General features: G+C 48.4%; 1 protein-coding gene across 2 annotated transcripts in view; it reads left to right on the top strand.

The window, feature by feature from the left end:
* Positions 1-25,834, top strand: part of GALNS (galactosamine (N-acetyl)-6-sulfatase) — a 41,685-nt gene that overhangs the window by 4,913 nt on the left and 10,938 nt on the right. Inside the window, exons 3-11 of one of the 2 annotated variants that reach the window (XM_050978770.1) lie at positions 1,803-1,928; positions 2,127-2,270; positions 3,735-3,801; positions 3,903-4,030; positions 4,733-4,872; positions 6,053-6,156; positions 11,868-12,004; positions 14,508-14,610; positions 22,679-22,800. In XM_050978770.1, the coding sequence (XP_050834727.1) occupies positions 2,260-2,270; positions 3,735-3,801; positions 3,903-4,030; positions 4,733-4,872; positions 6,053-6,156; positions 11,868-12,004; positions 14,508-14,610; positions 22,679-22,800 (812 nt within the window). In that variant the 5' untranslated portion in view covers positions 1,803-1,928; positions 2,127-2,259. The remainder of the gene's footprint in view (positions 1-1,802; positions 1,929-2,126; positions 2,271-3,734; positions 3,802-3,902; positions 4,031-4,732; positions 4,873-6,052; positions 6,157-11,867; positions 12,005-14,507; positions 14,611-22,678; positions 22,801-25,834) is intronic. The other variant, XM_050978769.1, reaches the window with a different exon arrangement.

Genomic DNA, 25,834 nt, shown 5'->3' with positions numbered 1-25,834 from the left:
GGGAGGTGTCTTGCTTTGAGATTTCACTGTGTGTGTTGGGAAGGAGCAGCAATAAAAACAGAATTACAGGAAAAAACCCCTGTTTTGAAGCTCAGATGTCCAGCTTTGGAAAGTGTGACGGATCTCCTCCCTGCTGGGATCAGTTCCTGAGTGTTCCCATTACAAGTGCTTACATATGTCTTCATACAAAGAGTTGATGAGGTTTTATGTGTGTATTTGTATTTATAAACTCCTCAACTCTGGGCTTTTATCCACACCTCACACCACTTATTTAATCAGAAAACACCAGGATATTCTGTTGGAATTTGCCTTGAGCACCTACGTGGTTTTTATCTTTGACTCTTGCTCTATTTTGGGACTTTATTAGTGAACTGAATTCCTGTGGAAAGTAACAGGAATTTCTTTATCAGCTTCATTATTAAGTTAGGGTTTGAATTGTGGTTGGATTCACCTGCTGGAGTTGGGAGGAAAGCAAAGCACCCTAAGACAGTGAACGATTTATCAGCACAAATCCAGGCAGGAGAGTGGCCCTGAGGGATCAGCTCAGTGGGCTGGGTGCAATCAGCTGCAGTTCAGTGCTAATAAATGGAAATTCATACACTCAGGGAAAAGGAATAAACAAGGCAAATGCAGATTGGTGCCAGTTCCTTGGGAAAAAAAGCAAATCTGGAAGGACCTGCAGCTGTTAGCAGGAATAGGACTAAGCAGGAATGTGCAGGGCATTATTGTGCATCCAAAAACTTCTCCTGCTCAGGGCTGGGAGTGATACCTGCTCCCTGGAAAGGTGTGAAGAAATGAAGGTAAAACTGGAGTCTCATCCTGGCTTCACAGAGGTTTTCCAGCAGAAAATTTTCTTATTGTTTCATCATCCCTTCTAAAGTCTCTTCAGGGTGTCCTGTGACAGTAAATTCCATGGTTTAATTATAAGTTTGCAAGTCAAGTATTTTCCATGACCAGTGTGGAATTTGTTGTGTTTCATTAAATCTCAGGTTTTTTGTGCTGTAAGATGCAGAGACTGATCTGGAGTTCAGTCATTGTTTAGTGTCTCTCTAAGTTCTTTTAGGGCTTTTGTAGAATAAGATGTTTTTCCATCTGCCCTATTGTAGGAACAGCCAGGAATAACTTTGTGTTCCCACATCTACAAAAGGGGAAAGGGTGGAATCCTGCAGGTCAGACCTGCAGTGTCAGTCACATCACCAAGCTGTAACCAGAGCTGAAATGAGAATTCTTTTTGTAATAACTCACTTTGGAACAGCTCAGAGTGACTCCAAGGATCATTGTACTCCAGGGAATGCATTTTATGCCCTTTATGCTCAGAAGGTGCAGAGAGGGATGGCACAAAGTGGACAGGGGGCAGAGCCAGGTTTGTGAGGAGAGGATGGAATGGTTAAATAAACATTAACCTACCAGGATCCCCTCTAGAGACAGAGAGCATGGGGATTCTCTCTCTTCAAGGTGCTATAAATGCAGGAAATGTAAAAATTGCAGTAAAAAACCTGGAGATTAGAGAGGAGCTTCATCTGGAAGTTAAGGATGGAGGATTTTCAAGCTGCACAGTAGAGAGGAGCTGTCATCAGGAGTAGCTTAATGTGTTTTATGTCCACATGTGCACACAAAAACCTCATTTCATTTCCGTTCAGGTCTCTTTGTACCATTTTGGCAGCGTGAATGCTCCATAAAGGGGATGAGGATGGAATGGTGCATTTCATGAGCTCTGCCGTGTGTTTTTACAGCTCAGTGGGATAAAAGGGACTTGTCATAGATCAGAATCCTTAAGTGAAACATTATGTGCATCTCTGCAGTGGTTTGGGGCAGTGTAGTCCATCAGTGCTGATCATCAGACAGCATGGGAGAAGACACCAGTGGAAGGAAAAAATGGAAAACAGTGATTGGAGAGTAAATAAAATGGAATATAAGTGAGCACTGGGGTGAGTCTGCATGGCTGTGCTTGCAACAAGTGTGAGAGAGCTCAAGACACTGCTCTGGAGTCATTTATGTGATTGAAATGCTTTGAGTTTTGATTTCTTGGGCAGAGACTGTGTTCTTGCATGCTGTTCTGATGAGCCAATGAGGTGTGGCTTCTCTGCAGCAGAATTTTGACTGTGACCTGCTGTTTTTGTTGCCAGGCACTTGGGGCACAGGCCCCAGTACCACCCCCTGAGGCATGGCTTTGATGAGTGGTTTGGGTCCCCAAACTGCCACTTTGGGCCCTACGACAGCACCGAGCGCCCCAACATCCCGGTGTACAGGGACTGGGACATGGCTGGCAGGTAACTGGGGGGAGGTGAAACATGAGAGCCTCATAAATACCATGGCCTGGCAAAAGACTTTGGGAATATAGAAACTATAAGCAAAATTGAAATGAAAGCAAGCTTTGAGATAGCTCAGTCACTGAACAACTGGAAAAACAATGGTGTGGCTGGCTGAAGGTAATCCCCGTGTGATGAAACAACACCCTCTGCTTGCAGACAGCTCCAAGGGTCAGAGCAGACCCTGCCAGCTTGGCAGAGGGGGCCTAAAGAGGAGGTTTTAGGGTTTAAAGTGTAACACAGTATGGTAATGTAATGATTCTTATAGGCTGTGTGTAAATGCTGCAGGATTTGTATCTTGGACTAGATTGGTTAGTGAGAATTAGAATATTCAACACAGAAGATGATTTATGGTATTGTAACGGGAACCTCGCTCTCTCATCCTCTTTAACTCTCTCATCCTTCTTACCATGCTCTTGCCTTCTCTCTCTCTTTACCTCTCTCCCTCCTGTGGCTGGCAGCTCCCAGCAGGGCCCTGCACCCCAGCCCTTTGCAATAAACCCCAAATTCCACAACCTGGCTTCAGAGATCTGTCATCTCTGTCCGTCCTGACTGTCCTACCCCCATCACTCCTACATAACCCAGCTCCTGGCCTGCCTCTGGCCTCTCCCTGCTGCCATGACACACCTTTAAGGATGGGCTTCAGGGGTCCTTCCAAGCCAGACCGTTCTGGGATCCCCTGGTTCTGTGGTTGATCAAGGTCCTACACCACGACCAGCCTGGAAGTGTCATGTGGGTGGTGCAGGGATGTGGAGCTGCCCTCCCAGAGCTGCTTGCTCATCCCTGGCACCCTAAAGGCTTCCACTCTTGGAAGCTGCTCCCATTCTGTACTGAAAGACCTCTTTGTTCCTTCTCTTCCTGTTTGGAATAACATTTTGTGTGTTTGGATAGCTCCATTCCCTGCTCCCAGTCTGCAGTCTGGGCCCTTCTTGTCCATTCATTTTTCACTCTGGTGTTGTCTCATTTCACTGCTGTTACTCCCCTGAGCACTTCCCCAGGCCCTTCTCTGCTGAAGATCCCTCTAAAATAATGTTTCCAAAGCAGCCCAGGTTCTGCTTCCAGCATTTCTCTGTCTCACTGAAAGCTGTTGTGTACTGCTGAAATTTTATTCACATTTCAACCAGCTCTTTAAGAATCACCAGGAGATTTTAAAGCATTTTGCCCCCTACAGCAAAAGGCTAGTCCCTCAGGTTTGTCCAAAACTTGAAGTCATTAATTTGCATCAAGTTGTGTCACCACTTTCTCCCATAAGAACAATTATGGTGACATATTTTTAATATCTGAAGAGAGTTTGCTGAGTGTTAACTGTGACTTGTGTGTCACCTCCTTACACAGGGGATCAAATCCATAAAAGGGGAAAAAATCCTTTTTCTGATGTTTATTCCTTAGGATTGATTTTTTTTCTCCGATTCCTTTTATCTTAAGATACTATGAAGACTTCAAAATTGATCTGAAGACAGGTGAAGCCAACTTGACTCAGCTCTACCTGCAGGTACTGTTTTAGTGCTGGCTTCTAAGCCAAGGTGACTTTCTGCTTTTTTTTGGAGAAATTTGGACGGCAGAGGATAAATTCATTTTTATTGTTGTTTACAGGAAGCTCTGGATTTTATTAGCAAGCAGCAGGCCAGCCAGCAGCCATTCTTTTTATACTGGGCAATTGATGCTACCCACGCTCCTGTTTATGCCTCCAAACAGTTCCTGGGCACCAGTCAGAGAGGGCTGTAAGTTCTGCTTTTTGGGGTTGTTTTGATTAATTCCTCCTGCAGCTGCAACAGCCAACCTGAGCAGTGGTTGGTAGATCCAAGGCACGGATCCCTCCTCAAGTGTGTGTGTGCTGAAATGCATTATTTGCTTGAATTGTTGTTTCATAATTTGGCTTTAATCTGAAGTGAAGCTCACGTGACCCCAGGGGGAGGAGGGGGGCTCTAAGCTGCTTTGCCAGTTGTGTGAGGAGTGAAATGCTGTCTGTGGCACAGATGATTTTTTAGAAGGCTTTTGCATGATCAGTGCCTGTTTTAAAAGCCTATAAATCAGACCAGCAAATAGAAAAGCACTCCTAAAAATGCAGTTTGGAGGAGGCAAAGAGCTCTGTAGACACTGGGAGTGTTGCTTCAAAGAGTTTCTAACCATAAGGAAAGCCATGTTATTGCCTCCCAGTCTGTGGCAAGGTGGGTTTGCCTCTGTTTGTGAATTTTATGGCTGAATTCCTCAGTCCAAGAGCGGCTCACAGCTGAGCAAACCCTGACCCTCAATACCCAAGGGCTGCTCTCTGCAGGCCAGAGACACAAAAGTTTGCAGTGGCAGCAGAAAACCTGATGCATGAGAAGGATTTCTGCAGCACAGGTACAAATGAAAGCCACTGAACATGTTGTGCTGACCCTGGTTTTGCTGCCCTGAGTGTTTTGCATCTCCTTTTGCCTCAGGTATGGGGATGCTGTGAGGGAGATCGATGACAGCATTGGGAAAATCCTGAAGCACCTCCAGCAGCTGGGCATCAGTGAGAGCACCTTTGTGTTCTTCACCTCTGATAACGGGGCTGCCCTCATTTCAGCTCCCAAGCAAGGTGAGGCTCAGCTGAACAAACCTGGCCTTGGGAAATCAAGGTTAAATCTCTCTCTGAGGAGAAGAAAGCCCTGTGTGTGGGGTCTGTGTTAGGAGGTAGGAGAAGCCTCAAAAGACTGAGTATTTATGTTTGGAATAATTTATGTTCAGTGCTTCTGGTCACTGTTGGAGGAGGGGTACTTGGCCAAATGGAATTTTTCCTGCCCCAGTGTTGCTGTTACCTGTGTGTATTTGCACTGTCAGGGAGGGAATATTCTGTAATTTATTGAGAACCAGGCTCAGTAACTTAGCAGGGTGTTTACTCTCCATCTGCCAAATGCATATTTCAGCCTTCTGAGCAATTAGAGAGACTTCAAGAGTCACTCATTCTTCAGCTCTCATGAAAAATATCAAGAAGAGAAACGAGTTTTGTTAGCTAACAAATTTTCTTTTGTTTCAGTGATGGTTTCTCTGAAACAAATCACTGCAGATTGATTTTAGAACCTGCTCTCTTCTCTTTGGAGCCAGGCTTGGCTTGTGGTTATTGAAGCACAGAGCAGGGAGTGACCTGAGTTCTGATTTCAGCTCAGCCACTGGCTTTGACTTTGTGTGACCTGGAATCAGTTATGAGACCTCCCTGATTGTTCCTTGGCCAGCTGAGCTCCAGGGTTGGGTTAAAACTCCAGATATTCCTGCAAAGCCCTGGCCATCTCTGAGTGACCATGCAGGGAATGCAGGATTATTGTTCTCTCTCTTACATCTTCATCTAATATTGTTCTGGTGCTATAAAATTTTAAATCATTTTGTAAAAATGCTATTTCTGCCTGAGAGTGTCAGATTTCCTTTGGTTACAGACAGCAGTTAACACCCTTAGAGGAAAGGAGAACACCTGTGAGGTATTTCCTGTTTGTTTGGGGTTTGGTTTTAGTTTGGTTGTTCTTAGCAAGGTGTGTTTAACTGTCACTCTCTCCCTGTGCTGAAAAGACACTCCTAAAATTTCATCACAAATGGATATTGAAAAAAAAACCCCACAAGCACAACACAACAAACAAGGAAATAATGACAAAAACCCCAACTCTGGCCATGTCCTTTGAAGAAGCATCCATGCAGAAATGAGAATTCATTTCAAACCAGCCTGGGTGACAGTGTCCTTTTGAAATGCTGGTGTTTTGTGGGGTTTAAGGCTTTTTTTCTGTCCCTAGGAGGAAGCAATGGGCCTTTCCTGTGTGGCAAACAAACCACCTTCGAGGGTGGCATGAGGGAGCCGGCCATCGCCTGGTGGCCCGGCCACATCCCTGCAGGAGGGGTGAGTCTCTGCCTGGGGCAGTTCTCAGCAGCCTGGGGGGGCTGCAGGGAGTGGAGAGCTCCTTGCTGGCCTCAGGGGGCTTTGCTTCACACTTTTACCGTGCCCCAAGTCCAGGTGTTTGTGTGAATAAGGAGCTGCTGCTGCCCCAGCCAACTGTGCCATTTTAATGCAAGTTTGCATTAACATTTGTGCTCAGTTTTGCTGTGGGCACCCAGGCTCTGCTCTTGTCTTCCTGCTCTTTTTAACCCCTTTCCTCTTTTGGACCTCATGTGCTTGAACAAACTGGAGTATAAAGAGCAGGAATTGGCTCCCCACACTCTCCATGCCCTGAGCTACCGAGGGGTTTGACCCTCACATCTCTCACTTTGGTGCTTGATGAAAGTTCCACTCAGGGAGGCTCAGACACCACATTATTGCTCTGTGCTGCCTGTACACAAATGCAGATATGATCACTTCAGAAGAACCCCCAGTGGCACTGCCAGCCCCCCTTGTCCCAGCTCTCATTACAGAAGGATGCAATCAGTCCTGCTGCAGGATCCCAGGAACAGCAGAGCCCCCTCCCCCTGGTGAGCATCTCTGAGCCCTGCAGAAAGTGATCCTTCATTAGCTGGGCACCGTGCTCCAGCCTGCAAACTGCTCATAAATAAAACATTTGTGGAGGTTGCATTCCATTGGGGTGGTTTAATTGAGGCAGGCTAATGATAATTTATCATTTACATTTAGGAGGGACCATGAGGCAGCTCAGATCTGCAGCTGAGGGCAGGAGGGTGGTTTGGTTTCATTATTTTTCGAGAGTTCACCAAACCTACTAAGGATGGTTTATTATTTTTCTAATTTGAAATGAAAACAGTCATTTTGTTTAAATTTAAACATTTCCATAAAGCCTTTGCAAGCCAAGTACAACAGCCCTGGGCTAGCAAAGGAGAACATGAAACTGCAGCTGAGTGTTTTGTTTGCTGGGTCCAAACTAAATAATGTGCTAAAAGTAAACATGCATTATAAATGGGGACGAGAAAATGCCCAAATTTAAAAATTCTTTCCATTGTAGTAACTCTGAGGATAATTAAGAACAGGAGGAGAGAGGAATCCTTGTGCCTGCTTCTTTTCTGCCTGGCTGGGACCCCTCTCCCAGGTAGATTTTGGGAGCTGCTGCTTGAATTCCTGGGAAGAGGCATTGCTGTGTGTGCAGAGCTGTGTGTGCAGGGTGGGCTGGGCAGCTGAGCTGTGCCTGGAGCTCCCAGGTTTTGGGATGCTCCCAAAATCTCTCCTCCACCATGCCAGTGTCAGCCTTAAGCATGTGCTCAACCTCAAATCCTCCTTATCTGCTGCTCAGGAACTGTGATAGAAACTCACCTGTGTTTTCTGCTTGTGTTCTTGCCTTCGAGGCTCCAGCACTGCTCCCTCAGCAGCCCTGACCACAGGTGAGAGACTTGTGTCCACCACTGCATTTTTGGCTTTTTTTTCTGTACCTTGCTGTAGCTTCACCATCCTCTGGAGGAGATTTAACTGCTCAGCCCCAGTCCTGTGCACTCCAGGTAGCTGTGAGATGTGGGAAAGCTGCTTCAAAGTCTCTCATTGCTCCTACCTGTCAAGAGTTGAAGGAAGCAAAGGTTTGGGAGTTCTGAACTTCAGCAGAAAGCTGAGGGGTCAAGTCCTTCCTGTGCTGGGTTTGCTCCCAGGGCAGTGGTTGCTCCTTTCCATTTGAGGAGCAAGGGGAGGGCCAGGAGCTGTTTCAGGTGGAACAGCTGCAGCCAGCAAAGGAGAGTTTGTGTCTCTGGCCAGTGAAATCCAGTTATTGTGTGGAAAGCTCTGTGTGCTGATGGGAGTGCCCCAGGGAGACCTCACTGCAGCCTTGCAGTGCCTTGGGAATGGAGGGAAAGGGACTTTTTATATGGGCAGATAGTGCCAGGACAAGGGGGAATGGCTCCCACTGCCGGAGGGCAGGGTTAGGTGGGATATTGGGAAGGGATTCCTCCCTGTGAGGGTGGGCAGGCCCTGGCACAGGTGCCCAGAGCAGCTGGGGCTGCCCCTGGATCCCTGGCAGTGCCCAAGGCCAGGCTGGACAGGGCTTGGGGCACCCTGGGACAGTGGAAAGTGTCCCTGCCATGGCAGGGGTGGCACTGGATGAGCTTTCAGGTCCCTTCCAACCCAAACCATTCCATGATTCCACCTGGAAGTTTGTTAATAATTTCATTGATCCCTAAGGCTGGGGGGTTTTGTTTTTACTAAAGAGCCCATTCCTGTGCTGGAATACAGGAGCACCAGGTCTAAACACAAGGAGTGAGGGACAGGGTGGGAGCACCTGCCAGGCTCTCTGTGGAGCTGGGGATAATTGGTGCAGTTGGCTGCTTTGCAGGTTTTTGGAGGGGAAAGATGCCTCAGGAGTGTGTGTTGCTCTTGGCATCAACACTCAGTGAGTTCTGCTCCCCACCAGGAATATTTATTCCCACACAAACAGCCTGGCTGCACTTCCCTCCTCAGCTCCGTTTTCCAGGTGAATTCACAACAAATCAGCGTTTCAACATTCCCCACATCACATCTGCCTTCTGGAAGGATCCAGCTGGAAAAAAAAAATCATATTCTATTGGTATTTGAATCCTCCTCCTCTCTCCCCTCGCCCTCCTCCCCTTCCTCTCTCGTGCCTGCTTCCTGAAGGAGAAAAGAACATATCAACCCAAAGACAGCATTGCAACCTTTTCTTCCCTATCTCCCATGGGGCGCAAATTGAAATTGAATTAGACAGGGATATCAGGTCTGCTCGCTGTGATAACTGTAAAAGGATTTTATTTAAAAACACCCTGACATTTGTTCACCCAGTTTCAAATATTTAGCTTTCCTCCTTTCCATTCCTGGCGGGGGCGACTTTATTAATTGTCGCCTTTGATTCAGAGTTAAAGCTTGAAAGCACTGATAACAGCACTGGGGACTATTTCTTCCAGCGCCGTGGCCCACAGCAAAAGGATTTCATTTTCTTAAAGACGTTGTGTGGATACTGAGAGTTTATTAAAAAGAAGGGGGGGAAGGAGGGGGAAAAAAATCCGTCCTTACGTGCGTAATACCGGCTGTTCCTCACTGATACAGCAATATCTGATCTCACTCCGTTTATATATTATTTATTTTCTCTGGGCTGTTGCCCTCTCTGGATTTTTCTTTTTCTTTTCTTGAAAAAAAAAAAAGAAATAAATAAAAGGGAAAGGCAGTTAGAATGAAAGAGCCCTGTTGACAGGAGAAAAATGGTAATTTTTTTATTTTTTCTCTGAAAATACTTCAAAGTTTTATATAAACATTAACCTTTTTTTTTTTTTTTTCCCTTTTTCCTTCTTCAGTGTGGTGCTGCAGAGCACAGATAAATCCAAGTGGCTGTGGCATGGGCATTTAATTTCCTTAAGAAGTTTTCTCTGCTTCACGGCAAAAATGTTGTCTGAGACCAGAAACGTAATTGGATGATTAAAGAGAGTCATCTACATCTGGTGCTGGTTAATAAGGGCCAGGACAAGGGGAGCGTGCTGGCCCCCCAGGAGTGTCCCCACACTCTGGATAAATGAGGTGACATTAAAGGCACGAGCCCGGGGTCAGCAATTGCCTCTTATCAAAAGATTGAGGCGCTGGGACGGAGCCACAACAGGAAAAGTGATTTTTGGATTAGATGGAGAAATTGTGAGAGTTCTGATGACAAAAGGGCTCAGCCAGGGGCTGGCTGCTGGGCTGGGCTGGGTGGGGGGAGCAGGAGGGGTTGGAGCTGCTCCTTCTGCAGCTCTGCAGGTGGGAATGAGCCCAGGGAGGAACCCCCAAGGCTGGGAGCTGCTCATGGCCCCAGCTTCAGCCCTGGGGACAGGGCTCAGAGGGACCCTGGCCATGGCCTTGTGCAGGGACAGGGCACAGGGCAGGGCCCAGGCTCTGCTCCCAGGGCCCAGCCATGGCACAGGAGGGATGGGCAGGAGCTGATCCCAGGGAGCTCCACCTGGACATGAGGCAGAGCTTTCCTCTGTGCCCAGAGGGGGTGTGGAGTTCCCTCAGGGGACATCCCAGAAGTGCCTGGACACCATCCTGTGCTCTGGGATGGCCCTGCTGGAGCTGGGAAGTGGGACTGGATTAAAATAATTTTAAGGAGAGGAGAAAGCTGCACTAAAATAAAAATAAATGTTCTCCAGACCCCATCCAAGCTGGCCTTGAGCACTTCCAGAGCTGGGGCAGCCACAGCTTGTCTGGGAAAAGTCTCCCTTTGTGCCTGTCCCCAAGGCCAGGCTGAGCAGGACCTTTCTGTGGCCATGGATAAATCCTGAACTGAGGGGCCAGGACCTGTTGGTCATGGTCAGCTGATCCAGCTGCTTTCCCAAGGATTTCCACAGCCAGGTTCCCTCTTGTGCTTCAAGCTTTGCACTTTGTTTCCTCCCAAGGAATTGTGGCAGGATTCTTGCATGCAGCTTTAATAAGATGTGTTCCTGCCAACACCTCCTGATGAATGAAAGCCATTAAAAATTGAAATGACTGTAATCAAGTAATGTGATATTGTAATGTTAAACTTGTAATTAGGCCCCTGCATGTTGCTTTCTCCAGTTCTTTTTTTTTAAAATTTCTTAATTCTTCCTTTGTGTTCACTTTGTTCAGCCCAGCCTCTTAATACAAGGTTTAGTATCCCTTTTTTCCCCTTTATTTTTGAGCCAGCATCTCATAAAAATTCATTTACAGTGTCATCATTTGTTGCATTTAAATAATTTGTGTCAGCTTAGAGGCTGGGGGTCTGTTTGTGAGTAGAAGGAATCAGAGGTAGAAGAATCAGAGGTAGTCCCAACATTGTTCTGTTGGGACTGGACTTGGATTTTAGTCAGAAGGTGCTTTGGTGCTCACAGCTGTGGGGTTGTATCCAATGGTTTCTCGTTTCCCAATGAGTGCTGTGGCTGAAAATGCTCTTTTCCTGTCCCATCTTGTGCTGGTGCATCCTGGTGCTCCTGATGTGGCAGCATCTGCTTTAACTGAGTGTGTCACTGACTAATTAAACACTCTGCAACAACTCCCACAATCGTGGAGGGAGCAAAGGCTCACAAAGAATCAGGCAGAACAGACTTTGTAGGGTTTTAAAATATAAATAATTAAGAGCATAGAGATGAGTATGGCTTCCAAGTAAGGAAAAAGGGGGAAAAAAACCCTTGCACATCTCCATTGAAGCCAAACCCAGATGTTTTTCTCCCTTATTAAAATATGGACTAAAAATACCACAACTTTACAGTTCTTGAATTGTTGGAAATGGTTTGCAGATGAAGTCATCAGGCTCTTTTTGTTATTATCCATCCATCCCTGTGCTTTCTGGGAACTCTCTCAGGGTATTCTGGACTCCAGAGATGACCTGGAGAAGGGAACAAATCAAGGACTGTTTCTTCCCTTGGTGTAAGTGCTGATTTTTCAATCCCCAAATGAGCTGGAATTTGCTAAATTAAGTTGAGCCCTGTGACAGCACACTCCTGGAAAAGGGATACGCAAGAGTGAGGAGAGGGAGAGGAAAATGGAAAAAAAAAAGAATCAAAAATACAAATTCTCCCTGGAAGTGGAGAAATAGGGATTGTTTCTTTGCTTTATTGTTTTCAGAGGAGTTCACTGGTGACTGCAGCAGTGTAAAGGGAGAGGTTTGCAGGAGCTTTGCAGGGAACTTGTTTCCTCACAGATTTTCCTGAAGGGCTCTTTGCAAACGTGTTTCTGTTGATTTTTGGTTGCAGGTCAGCCATCAGCTGGGCAGTGTGATGGATCTGTTCAGCACCAGCCTCTCCCTGGCGGGTCTGCAGCCTCCCAGTGACAGACAGATTGATGGCATCGACCTTTTACCTGTCATGCTGCAGGGCCAGCTCATTGACAGGTCAGTGATTATCCCAGAGCTGCCAGCCCTGCTCCTGCCTGAAGGGATGCCAGCTCTGGGGCTGGGTTTTTAGCACCAGCTCACAAGTATTGAATGGAAGCTGAGTGCAGGCAGCAGCAGAGCTTCCCCCTGAGCTCCTGCTCCGCTGGAACAGGCTGAGGTGGGAATTCCTGACATGTGGCATGTTGCCATACACTGGAGTCTGGGGACAGATGAAAATGTCACAGGGTTAGCAGGGATCCCTGGAACAACATATGGCAGGAGGGGAGATAAAAGCCTGAGAACTGGAGCCTGGCTGGGGGGAGAATCCATTATTTATCACTGCCCAGAGTGTGCTGGGTCCTTGTCCTGCTGCAGAGCTGGGAGGGGAAGGCTGTGCTGCTGCAAACACCAGGAAAATCCTCTTCCCAAGGTCCTGGAGTGCTTCTGCAGGGATAGATTTGGGTGAAAGACCTGGAATCTTTATGTGCTGTCAGTTCTTGGGCACAGGCACCAAGGTCTGACAGCAAATCCTGCCCACAGATATTTTATTGGAAGTGTCAGAGGTCAGGAGAGGTCTTGGAGCTGGGATTTTGGTGAGGAATTTGGCAGCCTGGGAAATCTGACTACAATCATATTCTTTGGGAGATAGCAAGGAAACATAGGCATGGAAAACATTTTTGGAGCTCTTTTCCTTCTTGGATGAGAACCTTTGTGCTGTGAAATTCCTTTTGTGCCTCTTAAGCAAGGAGCACACCTGACTATCACAGGAGCTTTGCAGGTTCCTCAAACACAGCCTGGCCCATCTTCTGGAAGTTTGGAAAGTTTCTTTGTTGTTTTAAAAGGGAATTTCAGTGCAGTCACCAACCCCTTGCTTGTGTTACAATAACAGTCACTCCAAGCATGTTGTGGCTTTTTTTTTTTTCCTTCTTTTTTTATTTCCTTTTTTTTTTTTTTTTTTTCCCTAGACATGACCAGGACAAAGTCTTCACAGCCCCCCAAAAACTTTCCAGGAGATGCAGTTGTTGTGTTCTTTTAAGCTTAAAAAGAAAAAAGTGAATTGGGGGGGCGGGGGGGGTATGAAAGAAATAATTTATATCAGAATATTGAGTACAGGCTGGATCCTCCTACAGAATAGAAAATGTATTCTTTTACAAGGAAAAACCTAAAACCTTCAGTCAGGAGGGCACATAATAACTGATCATTTTTGGCTGTTGATGGCAAGGAAAGGGAGACTGGAGTGCTGTGTGGAATATTTTTGGGAGGTTTTGGTGATGGCACTGGTTTAGCTCAGGTGCTGCAGTTTGGCAGGTCCCTCTTGCTGCCTTTATTTCACTTCCAGGTGCATTAAGGATGCAAGAATGGGCTTTTCTGGGAGCAGCTTCCCCTTCTTCCTGGGGACCAAGTTGTTTCCCCTTTGTTCCTGGTGACAAAGTTGTTTCCCCTTTGTTCCTGGTGGCAGCTCTTGGTGACAAAGGAGAGAGGCTCATTGTTATTGTGAGGCTAAAAGAGCTCTGAGGCCACTCCTGTCATTCACACAGGGATATTTAAATTTCACCTTGCATTTAGGGACAGGTTTTTCTAGGTGCCATCACCAGAGTGAGCTGTTTTTTGAGTGGTATCTGAGAAGGGAAGACAAAGGTTCCCCCTGACAGTGACAAACAGCTTCACCCTCGTGTTGTGTCAGCAGCCCAAAAGAGCTGGACAGGGCAGCTGCACAAATCAACAAATCCAACAAATCAACCCCCTCTCCTGCAGATAGACCCTTCCAGAGAAATTTTGTGCTGTTCCCTCAAAAAAACTAGGAGTGTTTTGTTGGGAAAACCAGCAGGAATGTTGCTGGGATGCCCAGGGAACAGCACAGATGCAGGGAGTGAGATGCATTTCCTGGATGAATTATTAATTAGGGAAACCTCTGGGAGCAAGTGCAGCTTTAGCAGTGTGTTTACATGCTGCAAAGTGAGGTTTGGGGGGAAAAAATGGAGAGGAATTAAAAGCACAGCATGTCTGGCTGCCAGGTTTTTCCTTGTGGAGTTTCTCAGAGATGTCATCCAGAACACGCTGGCATCTGGCGTCCTCCTGGCCACCCTGCCCGTGTGGCACTGCCAGCTCCACCCTGCCTGTGTGGCACTGCCAGCTCCACAGCAGAGCTGGGCAGAGGATCCTGAGCATCCCAGAGCCCCTGAATCCCCTTTTCCCTGGCAGGCAGGCAGGCACTTGAGAGCTGTTTGACACTGGAACCGCCACGCTCCAGAGGAAATCCCAGGGGCTGGGAGTTCAAGGATTAACAATCACTGGCAGCCAAGCTGGATAATGTTTCATTCTTGCACCCTGTGAGCTCTCAACTTGATGAACACTTTAAGAAATGTTAATTGAAAACCTTGCAGAGGAGGCTATTAGGAGGCAGCCTGTTCCTGCCTGATATCCACATGGGAAGTGGGATGCCATTAAGGGGTTTGTGGCCCTTATCAGGAGGCTGGGCCTGGCTCTTGGTGTTTCTCATGCAGCTCTGCTCTCCTTTCAGGCCCATTTTCTATTATCGTGGCAACGAGCTGATGGCAGTGAGAGCTGGGCTGTACAAAGCTCACTACTGGACCTGGAGCAACTCCTGGGAGGAGCATGGCAAGGTAATGGCACAGGGACCTGGCCTGGAGTCACTGGGATCCTGGGGACAGACACCCTTTAAACTGGGGGATGTCACCATGCGTCAGTCTCCTCAGAGCTGCCAGAGCTGCTGTGCAGGTTTCTGTTGGGTACCAGGAATATTTCTGTCCCAAAAGGGCTGTCCAGCCCTGGCACAGCTGCCCAGGGAGCTGGTGGAGTCCCAGTCCCCCTGTCTAACAGGATGATGTGGCACTTGGGGACATGGGTCAGTGGTGGCCTTGGCAGTGCTGGGGGAGCAGCTGGACTCGATGATCTTAGAGGATATTCCAACCTAAATAATTCTGTGACCCTATAAAAACCTGAGGGGACTGGACCCCCCTCTCCTGAAATCAGGGACAAAGAGAGGAAAATGAGCAAAATCCGAGTTGTTCTGAGGGACGCTCCCTTTAATCAGCACTTAATCCCCCTTAATATTAAACCTTCCCTGCTAAATCCTGAGCTTGTAGATGTTCACCTGTGGTTGGACTCCCTGATCCTTGTGGGTCCCTTCCAACTCAGGATATTCTGTGATTCTGGGAATGTCTGGAGCCTGGTGCCACACTGGCCATGAGTCTCACAATTCCTGGCACAAAACACCTCTTTTGAATTATTGAAATGGAACTGGGATGAGTTTGTTGGGTTTGTGATGGTTTAAAAGGAAAGCTGTAGGAAAGGCACAAGGGAAAATAAAGCAGTGGTTGAAACCAGTGAAATAAATGTGTTTAATCTGTTATCAGCACTTTTGTGAGCCCACATCACACTATGTACACCATTTTATTTATTTTATTTATTTCCTGGCTGATCTCCTCACAGTTAGATGTTAAGCAGTATTATTTCCTTTTCTTTTTGTGTCTTTCTTGGCTCTAAACTCTGGGGCATTTGCTGAGTGGCAGCTTCACACGTGTGCCTTGCTGCAGATCCCTTCAGACAGGAACCCAGAGCATTAAGGCCCAGCTCTCAGCACTCCTGACAGCAGCCTGGGCTTGGGGAGGGATTGTTTGCATGATTTTTTTTTTTTTTTTAACTTATGGAAGGTCCTCAAGGCATCACAGGTGCAGAACTAAGTGCTGGTGACATTTGTGGATATAAAAGTGCAGGGATTCTTTCACTGGGATGTCCTGGGGGGTAGAAGGAAGTGTCAGCTCCAAGGGAGTCATTTCCATTCAGGGCTGTAAATGTGTGTGTTTGTCTTTTTTCAGACTGCAGCTTCAGGATTTAAAGCTTGTTTTACAGGGAGCAGGCAGGAAAGGAAAGTTGGCTCTAGAAGTGTTTTTTATGCTCTGTCTCGGTGCTAATTCCACACAGATAAAATGAGATCATTTATTTGTCTTGTGTGCGACTAAAACCTGTTTATCACCCGTGGAGGGTTTTCCCTGGGTGGGAGGAACTGGGAGCTCCTCTGTCTGTGTGTTTGGGTGTAGGGGTGGCAAATTCCCACAGCCATCCTTGCTCTCCGTGGTGATAAAAGCACATACCCTCATTCCAGTTGGGAAATAAATAAACCCCTGCATGGAACTCAACTCATTCCTGCATGTCTGAGTGTGGAACAGTGATAATGGGGACCAGCTACTCCTTCCAGAGGCTCTCCCACTGTGAGCAGTGGCAGTGCTGCAATTAAGGAATATTTATTTCTTTCCAAGTCTTTGTTTAACTGCTGTCTGATAAAAGTCAGCAATTATCCTGTACATCAGAGAGACGATTACAAATCCACTCTCTTTCCTGCAGCTTGGATCACATGAGCTTGATGTGGGGAAAATTGGAGCACATTAGTGGCCAGAGCAGCCATTAACAACACGCAGAGGAAGCTGAGGCTGAGATTTGTTCCAATTCTCCTCATGTCTTCGAGCCATTAATTACAAACCTCGCAAGTTTAAAAATAGAAATAAATCAGAATGCAGAGCAGCTCCGCAGCTCCCAGCCCTGCTGGAGGAGTTTCTAAGCTCACCTTACAACACAGTTCCCTCTTTCAGTGCCTGGCCTTCCCAGCTGTGTTGATATTGGACTCTGGAATCAAAAAGGCCACTTTGTTTGCTAATTCCATTTGAAAAACAACTATAAATCCGTGCACATCTGTGGCATTTGGAATTCTGACTGTTGGCTGTTTGTTCAATGAGGCTGACTTGCCATCCCAGTAGAACTCCAGCTAATGAGGGTTTGTTAATTGTATGATCTTTAGAGGTCTTTCCTCATTGTGAATCCAGTGAGACTTCCAGATATGAAACTCTCTGTCTGAAGGTCCCAACTCAGACCTGGAATATGTGGTTTTCCTGTCATCCATTGGAAAGAGAGCTGAAGTCGGCCAGATGTGGCAGAACAGCTGCCTGCAGGTTTTGGAGAGGTTTGTTTTATGGGTAGGGGAATATTTCATGGTTTTGACAGAGAGGGTTTAGCCAGTCCTCCTTTCACTTTCAGAATTCCCTTGGTAATTGACTGTGTGGAAAACCACTGATACAGTAAACTTGCCCTGGGTTTAATTCCCATTTTTGTGTGACTTTCAGATCTCATTAAAGCAGCCAGAAGCCCATTTTCATGCTGGTACTGGAAAATGGGGAGCTGGTGCCTGTCCTGGGCCTGTTAGGGGTGAGCAGGATGGTGAGGGAGGATGTGGCCCCTCACCTGCAAAGCTGTGTTTGACTGGGCTGTGAGTTGGTTCAGTAATAAAGGATGTTCACACAAATAAAAACGTCCCAGGGAGACACAGCCTGCAGCAGGCAAAGCAGAGCAGGGCTCTGAGGGCTCCTCTCCATCTGGCACTCGGAATATTTGCTCTGGAAACATCCCATGCAGGCAGCACACAGGTTTGCTGTCATCCCCCAGTCCCATGACAGCAGCATGCCCTTACTGGTCTGCATCCTCTGCCTTATGGCCTGGGATTAGGGCTTGTCATCTGACACACAGATGAATTGTGCTGTTCTGTTCTTCCCAGCTTTTGTTTGTTTATTTTTTAACCCCCAAGCAATTTTATTTTTTTCTAGTCTGACTCCTGTCAGGAAGTCTTGTAGTCTCTCTCAGTGCTGGAGGATACCTTGATGCTGCCTTTTCTGCTGGATTAACTGGATTTCTTGATTCTTGAGGGGGTGGTCTCTTGAAGGCATGAAGGGAAGGCTCACTCACAGAATCAAGTGGGAGTAAGCATTTTGTGGGACATTTTCCCTGAGGATTGCCTAGGATGCTTATTTGGAGCTGTTTACCTGCCTTCCATCTATATAGGTGGCTCATGTTTACATAATTTGACATCTCTGACATTCAAGAGGTGATAAATGGGACAGAGGGAGATGAAAGGAAGCCTGACTTGAAAAATGTGTTTGTATTTTTAAACAGTTTGATAGAGGCAGAAAAATCTCCCTCCTGCATGTCAGCTGAGTCCCTGCTGCTCCAGGACTGGTGGATATCAAAGCTTTTCCATTCTTGTTCACCTTTTTTTCCTTGTAGCAAAAATCAGCAGTGATGAAAATAGCCACGTGTGCAGGAGCAAAGGGAGAACTGGGGATAAACCTGGGGATAAACCTGAGGATAAACCTGGGGAGATCCTCTTGGACAGTGAAAACACACAGGACTTTTACTGCCAGCCACCTGTCAAATGCTGGGGTTTTTTGAAAGTAGGAGTCTGAAAGGGTAAAAAATGGGTGTTTTCTATAAATTTACCAGAGTAGGCAGCAAGTCCTTGGGCATTTTCTAATGTAGTGCTGGATAGAGGAGGCAGGAATGGGAGGTAGCAGGAGAAAGGAAATTTCCTTTTTTCTGCCTCCCTCCAAAAGCATCCAGCACAGAACAGCCCTTGTACTCCCAAGAACACTGAGGCAAGAAGGGGAAAAAAAATAATGAAGGAAAAAACGTGGAAAACGCCCTTTGGTTGTGGGAGAGGGGCTGATAACATCAACCTTTGTGCTGTCAGCTCGTTTGGAGCCTTCCGTGGGATTCCTGGAGCAAGCCGAGCTCTCCTGTGGCTTTAAAGCTGCCGCTATTGTTTTAATGCGAAATGCCAGAGGGGTTATTCCAGTCAGCTCTGCCATTGCCCTTCTCCTGCACGTGAAGGATCGATAAAGCCTTTTCTGCGCCGGGGATGTGAAGTCAAGTAGAACCTCACAAATAATGACATTTGATTTTCGTCCTCTGAGCATATGAACCAGGCATCGATTGGAGCTCGCTGCGCTGCCCATCCCGGGGCTGCCCATCATTCCCGGGGCTGCCCATCATTCCCGGGGCTGCCCATCATCCCCAAGGGCTGCCCATCATCCCCGGGGCTGCCCATCACTGCCGGTGCTGCCCATCATCCCCGGGGCTGCCCATCATCCCCGGGGCTGCCCATCATCCCCAAAGGGCTGCCCATCATCCCCGGGGCTGCCCATCATCCCCGGGGCTGCCCATCATCCCCGGGGCTGCCCATCATCCCCAAGGGGCTGCCCATCATCCCCGGGGCTGCCCATCATCCCCGGGGCTGCCCATCATCCCCGGGGCTGCCCATCACTGCCGGTGCTGCCCGTCATCCCCGGGGCTGCCCATCATTCCCGCGGCTGCCCATCACTCCCGGGGCTGCCCATCATTCCTGGGGCTGCCCATCACTCCCGGGGCTGCCCATCATTCCCGCGGCTGCCCATCACTCCCGGGACTGCCCATCACTCCCGGGTCTGCCCATCATCCCCGGGGCTGCCCATCATCCCCAAAGGGCTGCCCATCATCCCCGGGGCTGCCCATCATCCCCGGGGCTGCCCATCATCCCCGGGGCTGCCCATCATCCCCAGGGCTGCCCATCACTCCCGGGGCTGCCCATCACTCCCGGGGCTGCCCATCATCCCCAAGGGCTGCCCATCCCCAGGGTCTGCCCATCATCCCCGGGATCTGCCCGTCCCAGGGTCTCTTCCAGCCTCTTAACCCATCAGCAGCAGTTTTGGGTGCCCGGGTTGAAGCCTGGCACCCCCCTTGGAGCTCATCCCAAGGAGGATTTCCCCAGGAATGGCCGGGAGGCCAAGGGCACCGTTTGCCTGTGCTGTGGCAAACAGCAAGAAACAAAAAATGCCAGGCTTTAATTGACAGCTGTGCTTTTCTGCTTGCAGTATTCACCTGCTTTTGGTGCCCTGGTGGTGCTTGGGGGCGAGGAGAGCAGAGCAGCAGGCAGAGCTGGGCTGGGCTGGCTCCTGCCCCTGCCAGAGCTGGGCTGCAGCCAGGCTGAGGAATTGCCAGAGGGCTCCCGTTAACACAAGTGGTGATTCCATCTCTTGGCAGGGAGCCCAAACTGGCAACCGGCTGTGTTTGTCTCATGTCTATATTGACACAGCATCTGTGGGCCATTTGCTCTGGAAATTAAAGCTGTGCAACCAAAGGCTGCTGCATCCCAGGGATGGAAAAACAACCCAGGCTGTGAGATTGCTGAGAAGGCCAGGGATGGTGATGGCTGGAAGGTTCGCCTGGTGGGCAGGGAATGCCATGTTTGAATCAGAATCGTTGAAGGAAAGGATTGTTGGAATGTCTCCTGCAGCAAGCAGCCTTTTGTGGTGGTGCAAAACACTGTAAGAGCCGGGCAGGAGCTTTGATGCTCTGTATGGGCTCCCTTAGAAGGCAGGAGATGCTCCAGACAGGAGCTTCTGGTTTGGTTTTCAGGCTTTTGTGAGGGAGGAGAAAAGCCCGAGGAGTTTGCTGAAACACAGGGAGTGACCCTTGTGCTGTGTTTGATCAGTGAGCCCTGGAGGAGCCCTGGGGGCTGGAGAAGCCCCCAGGGTCATGGAGTCCAGCCTGGGAGCAGTCCCCGGTGTGAGCACTGAGCCACATCCAGGCCTTCCCTGAGCCCCTGCAGGGATGGGGACTCCACCCAGTACCTTGGATGGGGAGCAGGGACAGAAATTAGGAATGTGCCCAAATGATTGATCCCTGCATATTGCTGTGAACAGTGTGACAATAAACAACTTTAGGGACAACAGGAGAGTGGAATTGGGCGGTGTTATCCTGCAGGCTAGGACAGGCTTAGGCAGCTCTTGGCTCTTCTCCAGCTCCAAACATCACCAAACCTACCTGTACAAAATAAATAATAATGATTTTTTTTTTTTTTTTACTAATTTGTTGATGAATAGATAGAAAATCTTTGAAGCTCTCTCTGCAGGTTGAGTATTAACTCACAGATTACATAAAAATAGTAATATTCCATTTTATTTGCAGGGATAAAGTTGGAATGCCTTAGAAATGTCCTAAAATGGTATTCTTGGGGTTTTATTTATTTACCTATTTATTTATTTGACTTTTCTCCATTAGACTGCTTTTCAAGAGGGCCCTGAGTGCTTAAATTAGAATGACAGGTGGCTTTGGGCTGGTGGCATCAGGCAAATTGTCCAAGCATTTTCTTTCCTGGGAATCTTTGGGATTGTGTTTTGGAGTCTGGGCTACATGGATTTCCTGGGAAACACAAGATAAAACAGAAACAGAGCAATGTCTAAACAAACACCCCAGAGACAAAAATCTTTCACACTGAAGCATTTGCAGCGAGGAGCATTGTACCAATTAGCAGGCTCTTAATTAAATTGCTTGTTTGATTTGCATCCAAATTATAATTTGGATGTTATGGAGGCTTTGATACCTTTTCATTAACTGGTCCTTTTGTGGGGAAAAAAGCCCACAAAAATCTCTTTTCCCTGTGTGTTCCAGAGGCCTGTGGCATCACTGTGTGGGAAGGTCAATCAGTTTTGTATCCACTTAAAGTCCATTATTGGTAGGGCCACTCCAACCTGTCAAGCAACTCCCTTATTTTTCCAGTCAGTGCTTCAGGAATCTATAGCCCTGTGCAGATAAATGGGATTTCATGGGCTTCTAAACTTCTTGCTTTATTGAAAAGCAGAATATTAACTGCTCCACTGACCAGCTGTCCATTAAAAACATGGGATATTTTTAGAAAATTGTTTGCCAATCAAATCCTACCAACATCTGTAGAGAGGCTTTTCAGTTTGTTTTATAAGCAAATGCTACAGCTGCTTTCCCACTTCCATTGAAGCATTCCCATTTACCTGCTCTCCATGTCTCTGTCCATGTCTGGGGGCACTTTGGGATTGTGAGGAACAGTGTGGGGGCTGGAATTGTAAAACCCAGCTTTAACAAGTCCATTTGGGGCTGGGCTGGGCTGGGCTGGGGGGCCCTGCTTTATTGCCTGCCCAGGGAAATGAGTGCTTTTGCATCTTTGGCTCTTGGCTGGGTTTGAATGGGCTCTGGTGGCCCTGGAGGCTGCAGGCCAGGGATTAGGGAGCTCCCAACTGGCAAATCAGGGCTGGGGAGGGAGGGAGGGGGGCTGGCAGGGCTGGGGCAGATGGAGCTGGCAGCTCTGGTGCCCAGCCAGCATTGAACCCCTTGCTGCTCCCAGCTGCTTCCTCAGGACATTTCCAGGAGCTGAGCCCTTCAAATCCACTGCTGCTGCAGGGAAAGTCCCACCTTGTGCCCCCCCAGATGGTCAGAGACAGGAATGTGGGAATGTCTCCCCTTCCTGCAGTTCTCCCATCCCCACTGTCATGCCCAGGTGAGTCCCTCAAAACCAGCTCGCCATGAATCAAACTGAAAACACACCAGGTTTTATAAAATTAACCAGATTGGCTTCATTTCTCAGAGAAACTGATCCTTCAGGTGCTGGCAGGGGAGTTTTCAGCTGCCTCTCAGGGTGTCTGGATCTCTCTCCTGGGGTTTTGGTTTTGATCAGAAGTGTCAAGCAATCCCATCTTCCTGGGGCTCTCCAAAGCCAGAAAAACCAGCCAGAAAATCCTTTCCACGTGCAGAATTTTTATGATTAAATGCTTCCACCTCTTTGTCTTTTGTTCTGCCATTTCATTAGAATGAATATTTTATTGGGATTATATTTTTATAAGACAAGCATGCACGGCCTTGCTTCAGCTCTTAGTGCAACACCACTTGCTCACCTTATTTTACCCCAGCAGCTCAGAATGTGTTTTGGAGGTTGAAGTGGACTCTTGGTTTAAAATAATCCTGAGGTTTGTTGGTGTTTTGCTGGAGAAAGTGGCATCAACTCAAGTTTTGCTGCCTGCTCTGCATCACCTTTGCTGACCTCTCTCCTTTTTCCTGCAGGGCATCGATTTCTGTCCTGGCCAGAGCGTGGCTGGAGTGACCACACACACCCAGGAGGAGCACACTTACCTGCCCCTGCTCTTCCACCTGGGCAGGGACCCTGGGGAGAAGTACCCCTTAAGGTGAGCCACTTCATGGGCTGTCCTGAGAACTGTTCAGAATTTATTTGCTGGTTCTTGAAATCTGCTTAAAAGCTGTGCCAGAAAGCCATGCTGGGAAACAATGGCTTTCCTGCTGGCTTTTTCTCAGGAGAAGGAACAAAAACCTTGGGTTTGGGTGGTCAGGTGAGATGGGTGTGCACAGGGACCTCTCAGCCTGGTTGTTCCTGTTGTGTGTCCTGCAGCCCCTCGGGGAGGAGGGAAGCACCAATATTTGGCCAGGCCAGGGCTGGGTGCAGCACATTCAAACAGAGCTGCTGGCGAGCCCTGGGGCCAGGGGAGAGATAAATGACCTGTGTGCTGCTGGAGTCTCTGGAGGGCACTCTGGTCACCTTCCAGTCTCCCAGCCCAGCTAAGGGAGCTTCTCCAGAGGGTGTTCAGCAGCAGGACTTTGTGCCCAATCCTGCTCCTTCCTCGGGCTCTCCTGGCTGTCTGAATCCATTTTCCTCTAAGCCTGCTATTGTAATATTTATCTCTGGCACACACCATGCCCTGAGAGATTCCCACAAGGATTTATGCAGTCAGCAGGCAGCAGAGCCCACAAAGAGCCCTGCCACCTCCAAAAATGCTCCCAAGGTGTCCCCACCTCCCTCCTTGCCTCCCTCCCTGCAGCAAATCCAGGGACACGCAGCCTCATCCCTTCCAGGGGCTCTGACAGGGAGAGTGTGGAAATAAATCAAGAAGGAACAGGAGCTGCTGGGACTGCCTGCCCTGAACTGGGTTTGTGCAGCAGCCTGGAGAGGCAGAGATGTTTCCTGAGCTGACAGGGCTGCAATTACTCAGCTGGTTTGAATAATTGAGTGGACACACTCACCCCATTCCTTCCAGAGGAGCAGAGCCTGTGCTGTCCACTGAGTGTTTTCACTGGAGAGAGGAGGGAGGGAAGATGTTTCCATTCTCTCTCACTTAACAGAGCACTTTAGAGGGGCATCAGCAGTGGGTAAAGCTCTTTGGGGGCTCTGCTCCCACTGCATTCCAGCACTAATGAACAGAGCACAGCTGCAGCCCCAGGGCTGTAAATACAGCTCAGTGAAACCAAAGCAGGCTGGGATTCCAGGGGAATTTAACAACTGCTTCATTCCCAAGGGATGGAGGGACAGGACCCAGGGAATGGCTCCCCACTTCCAGAGTCAGGGATGGATGGGATATTGGGGAGAAATTCCTGGCTGTGGGGGTGCTGAGGTCCTGGTGCCCAGAGCAGCTGGGGCTGCCCCTGCATCCCTGGCAGTGCCCAAGGCCAGGCTGGACAGGGCTTGGGCACCCTGGGACAGTGGAAGGTGTCCCTGCCATGGCAGGGGTGGCACTGGATGGGCTTTAAGGTCCCTTCCAACCCAAACCATTCCAGGATTCTGTGATTCTGTTTTAGGAAATGAGTGTATAGAAATAATCTCTTTTTCCAAGAATGAAAAAAATGGGTGGCAGTAACTGAGCTGTAGCTTGCCTGCTGTGTGTGTCACCTTTGTCACCTGCTCCAGGTCACCCTGCCCTGCCAGGGGGTTGCACTGGATGAGCTCTAGAACTCTCAGCCCTAAATACTCTGTGATTTTGGGCTTCTGTGGCACTGTTTGTGTTTCCTCTGGATTTGAGGCAGAGAAGCTCTTCCCTTGGGGGTGTTTGCAGCACCTGCTTCCCTGTGATTCCACTGCTCCTTCCCACCACCCTGGAGTGAGCACTGAAATAAATTCCAGGGTTCCAACTGCAATCATTTCTCATATGGCTGCATTGATTTTTTGGATATTCACAAGCTGTTGCTCTGATTGAATTTTATGGCAAGATTATGACCCGATTATGGAGAGCTGGGCTGGTGTTTATTATGCAGCCCCTAATAGAAACCCTGGTTTTAGCACACCACTCTTCCCTTCTCCAGCACATTCTGCTGCTATTGTCTCCTCTCTGGTCACAATGGAAAACTCATGGGAAGTGGGTCTGCTCTATCGAATGTGGTAATTAAATTATCCTCATTTGTGGAGCTGTTCCTGGTGTGTATTTTTATTTAGCTTAATTATCCCCCTTGGCAGGGAGCCTGCTGGGAGTCCCCACACTAATATTTCTCCAAAGGGAATCCAGCATCCTGCTCCCAGCCTGCATCTGTCTGTCCCTATGTGCTGCCTCTGTTCTCCCTGCCTGCTTTTGCTCACTTTTTATTACATTTATTCCTTATTTAGCCTTTTCTTCTCCCTTGAAATGGTTTTAATAATCTGTCATCTCTCTTGATTTACATGAGTTTGGAGCGGGGTCACGTGCAGAGCCACCAGCAGTGGGTGTCCCTGCTGCTCAGGAGGGCCTGGCAGCACATGCACCTCCAGAGGGATTCACTGCTTCTGTCTTTGGGATCTCAGAGCCAGGCAATCCCAGGAATCAGCAGCTCAGTCACCTGCAGCAACACCCCTGACCTGCAGGGGTGGGACACTGCACGTGCAGGACACACAGGGACAGTTCTCCAAGGCTGCAGGTTTACAGATTCAGGGAATGTTTGAGATTGGACCCTTAGGACCATCAAGTGCCATTAACCTGGCCCTGCCAAGCCCACCACTATTTGAGTCATCTCGTGGGGCTTGGAACTAGATGAGTTTGGAGGTCTCTTCCCACCCAAACCATTCCAAGATTGTTACTCCATATTAGGAGGATGAGTGGATAGAAAGAACCTATTTTTCCAAAACTCAAACAAAGCTTTTCAGATGCAAGTCCTGCAAGACCCAGAGGCAGCAGTCACATGTGCAGCTCCCTGGGGCTCTTGGTGAGGCAGGACAAGTCCTTCCTCTTCCTCACACTGCATTTCCTGGAGCCTGCCTGCAGACAGTGCCAGCAAGAGGAGCTGCACATGCAGTGAAGAATGGCTCAGGCAATTCCAGGAGGTCCTGTCAGGTATGGGGACAGGTCTGGCACTGCTGAGCACCCTGCCCACTGTTCTCTTCTGCTGCTGCCCCCCCTGCCCTCAGCTGTTCTGGGAACAGCCCCCCCAGCATGGACTTCTCCTCCTGCTGCTGCCCCTCTGATG

Source organism: Serinus canaria, chromosome 11 (genome assembly GCF_022539315.1).
Source record: "Serinus canaria isolate serCan28SL12 chromosome 11, serCan2020, whole genome shotgun sequence".
NCBI classification, from domain to species: domain Eukaryota; kingdom Metazoa; phylum Chordata; class Aves; order Passeriformes; family Fringillidae; genus Serinus; species Serinus canaria.
Note: the sequence above shows the minus strand (reverse complement) of the source record. Positions and strands in the feature narration are given on the sequence as shown.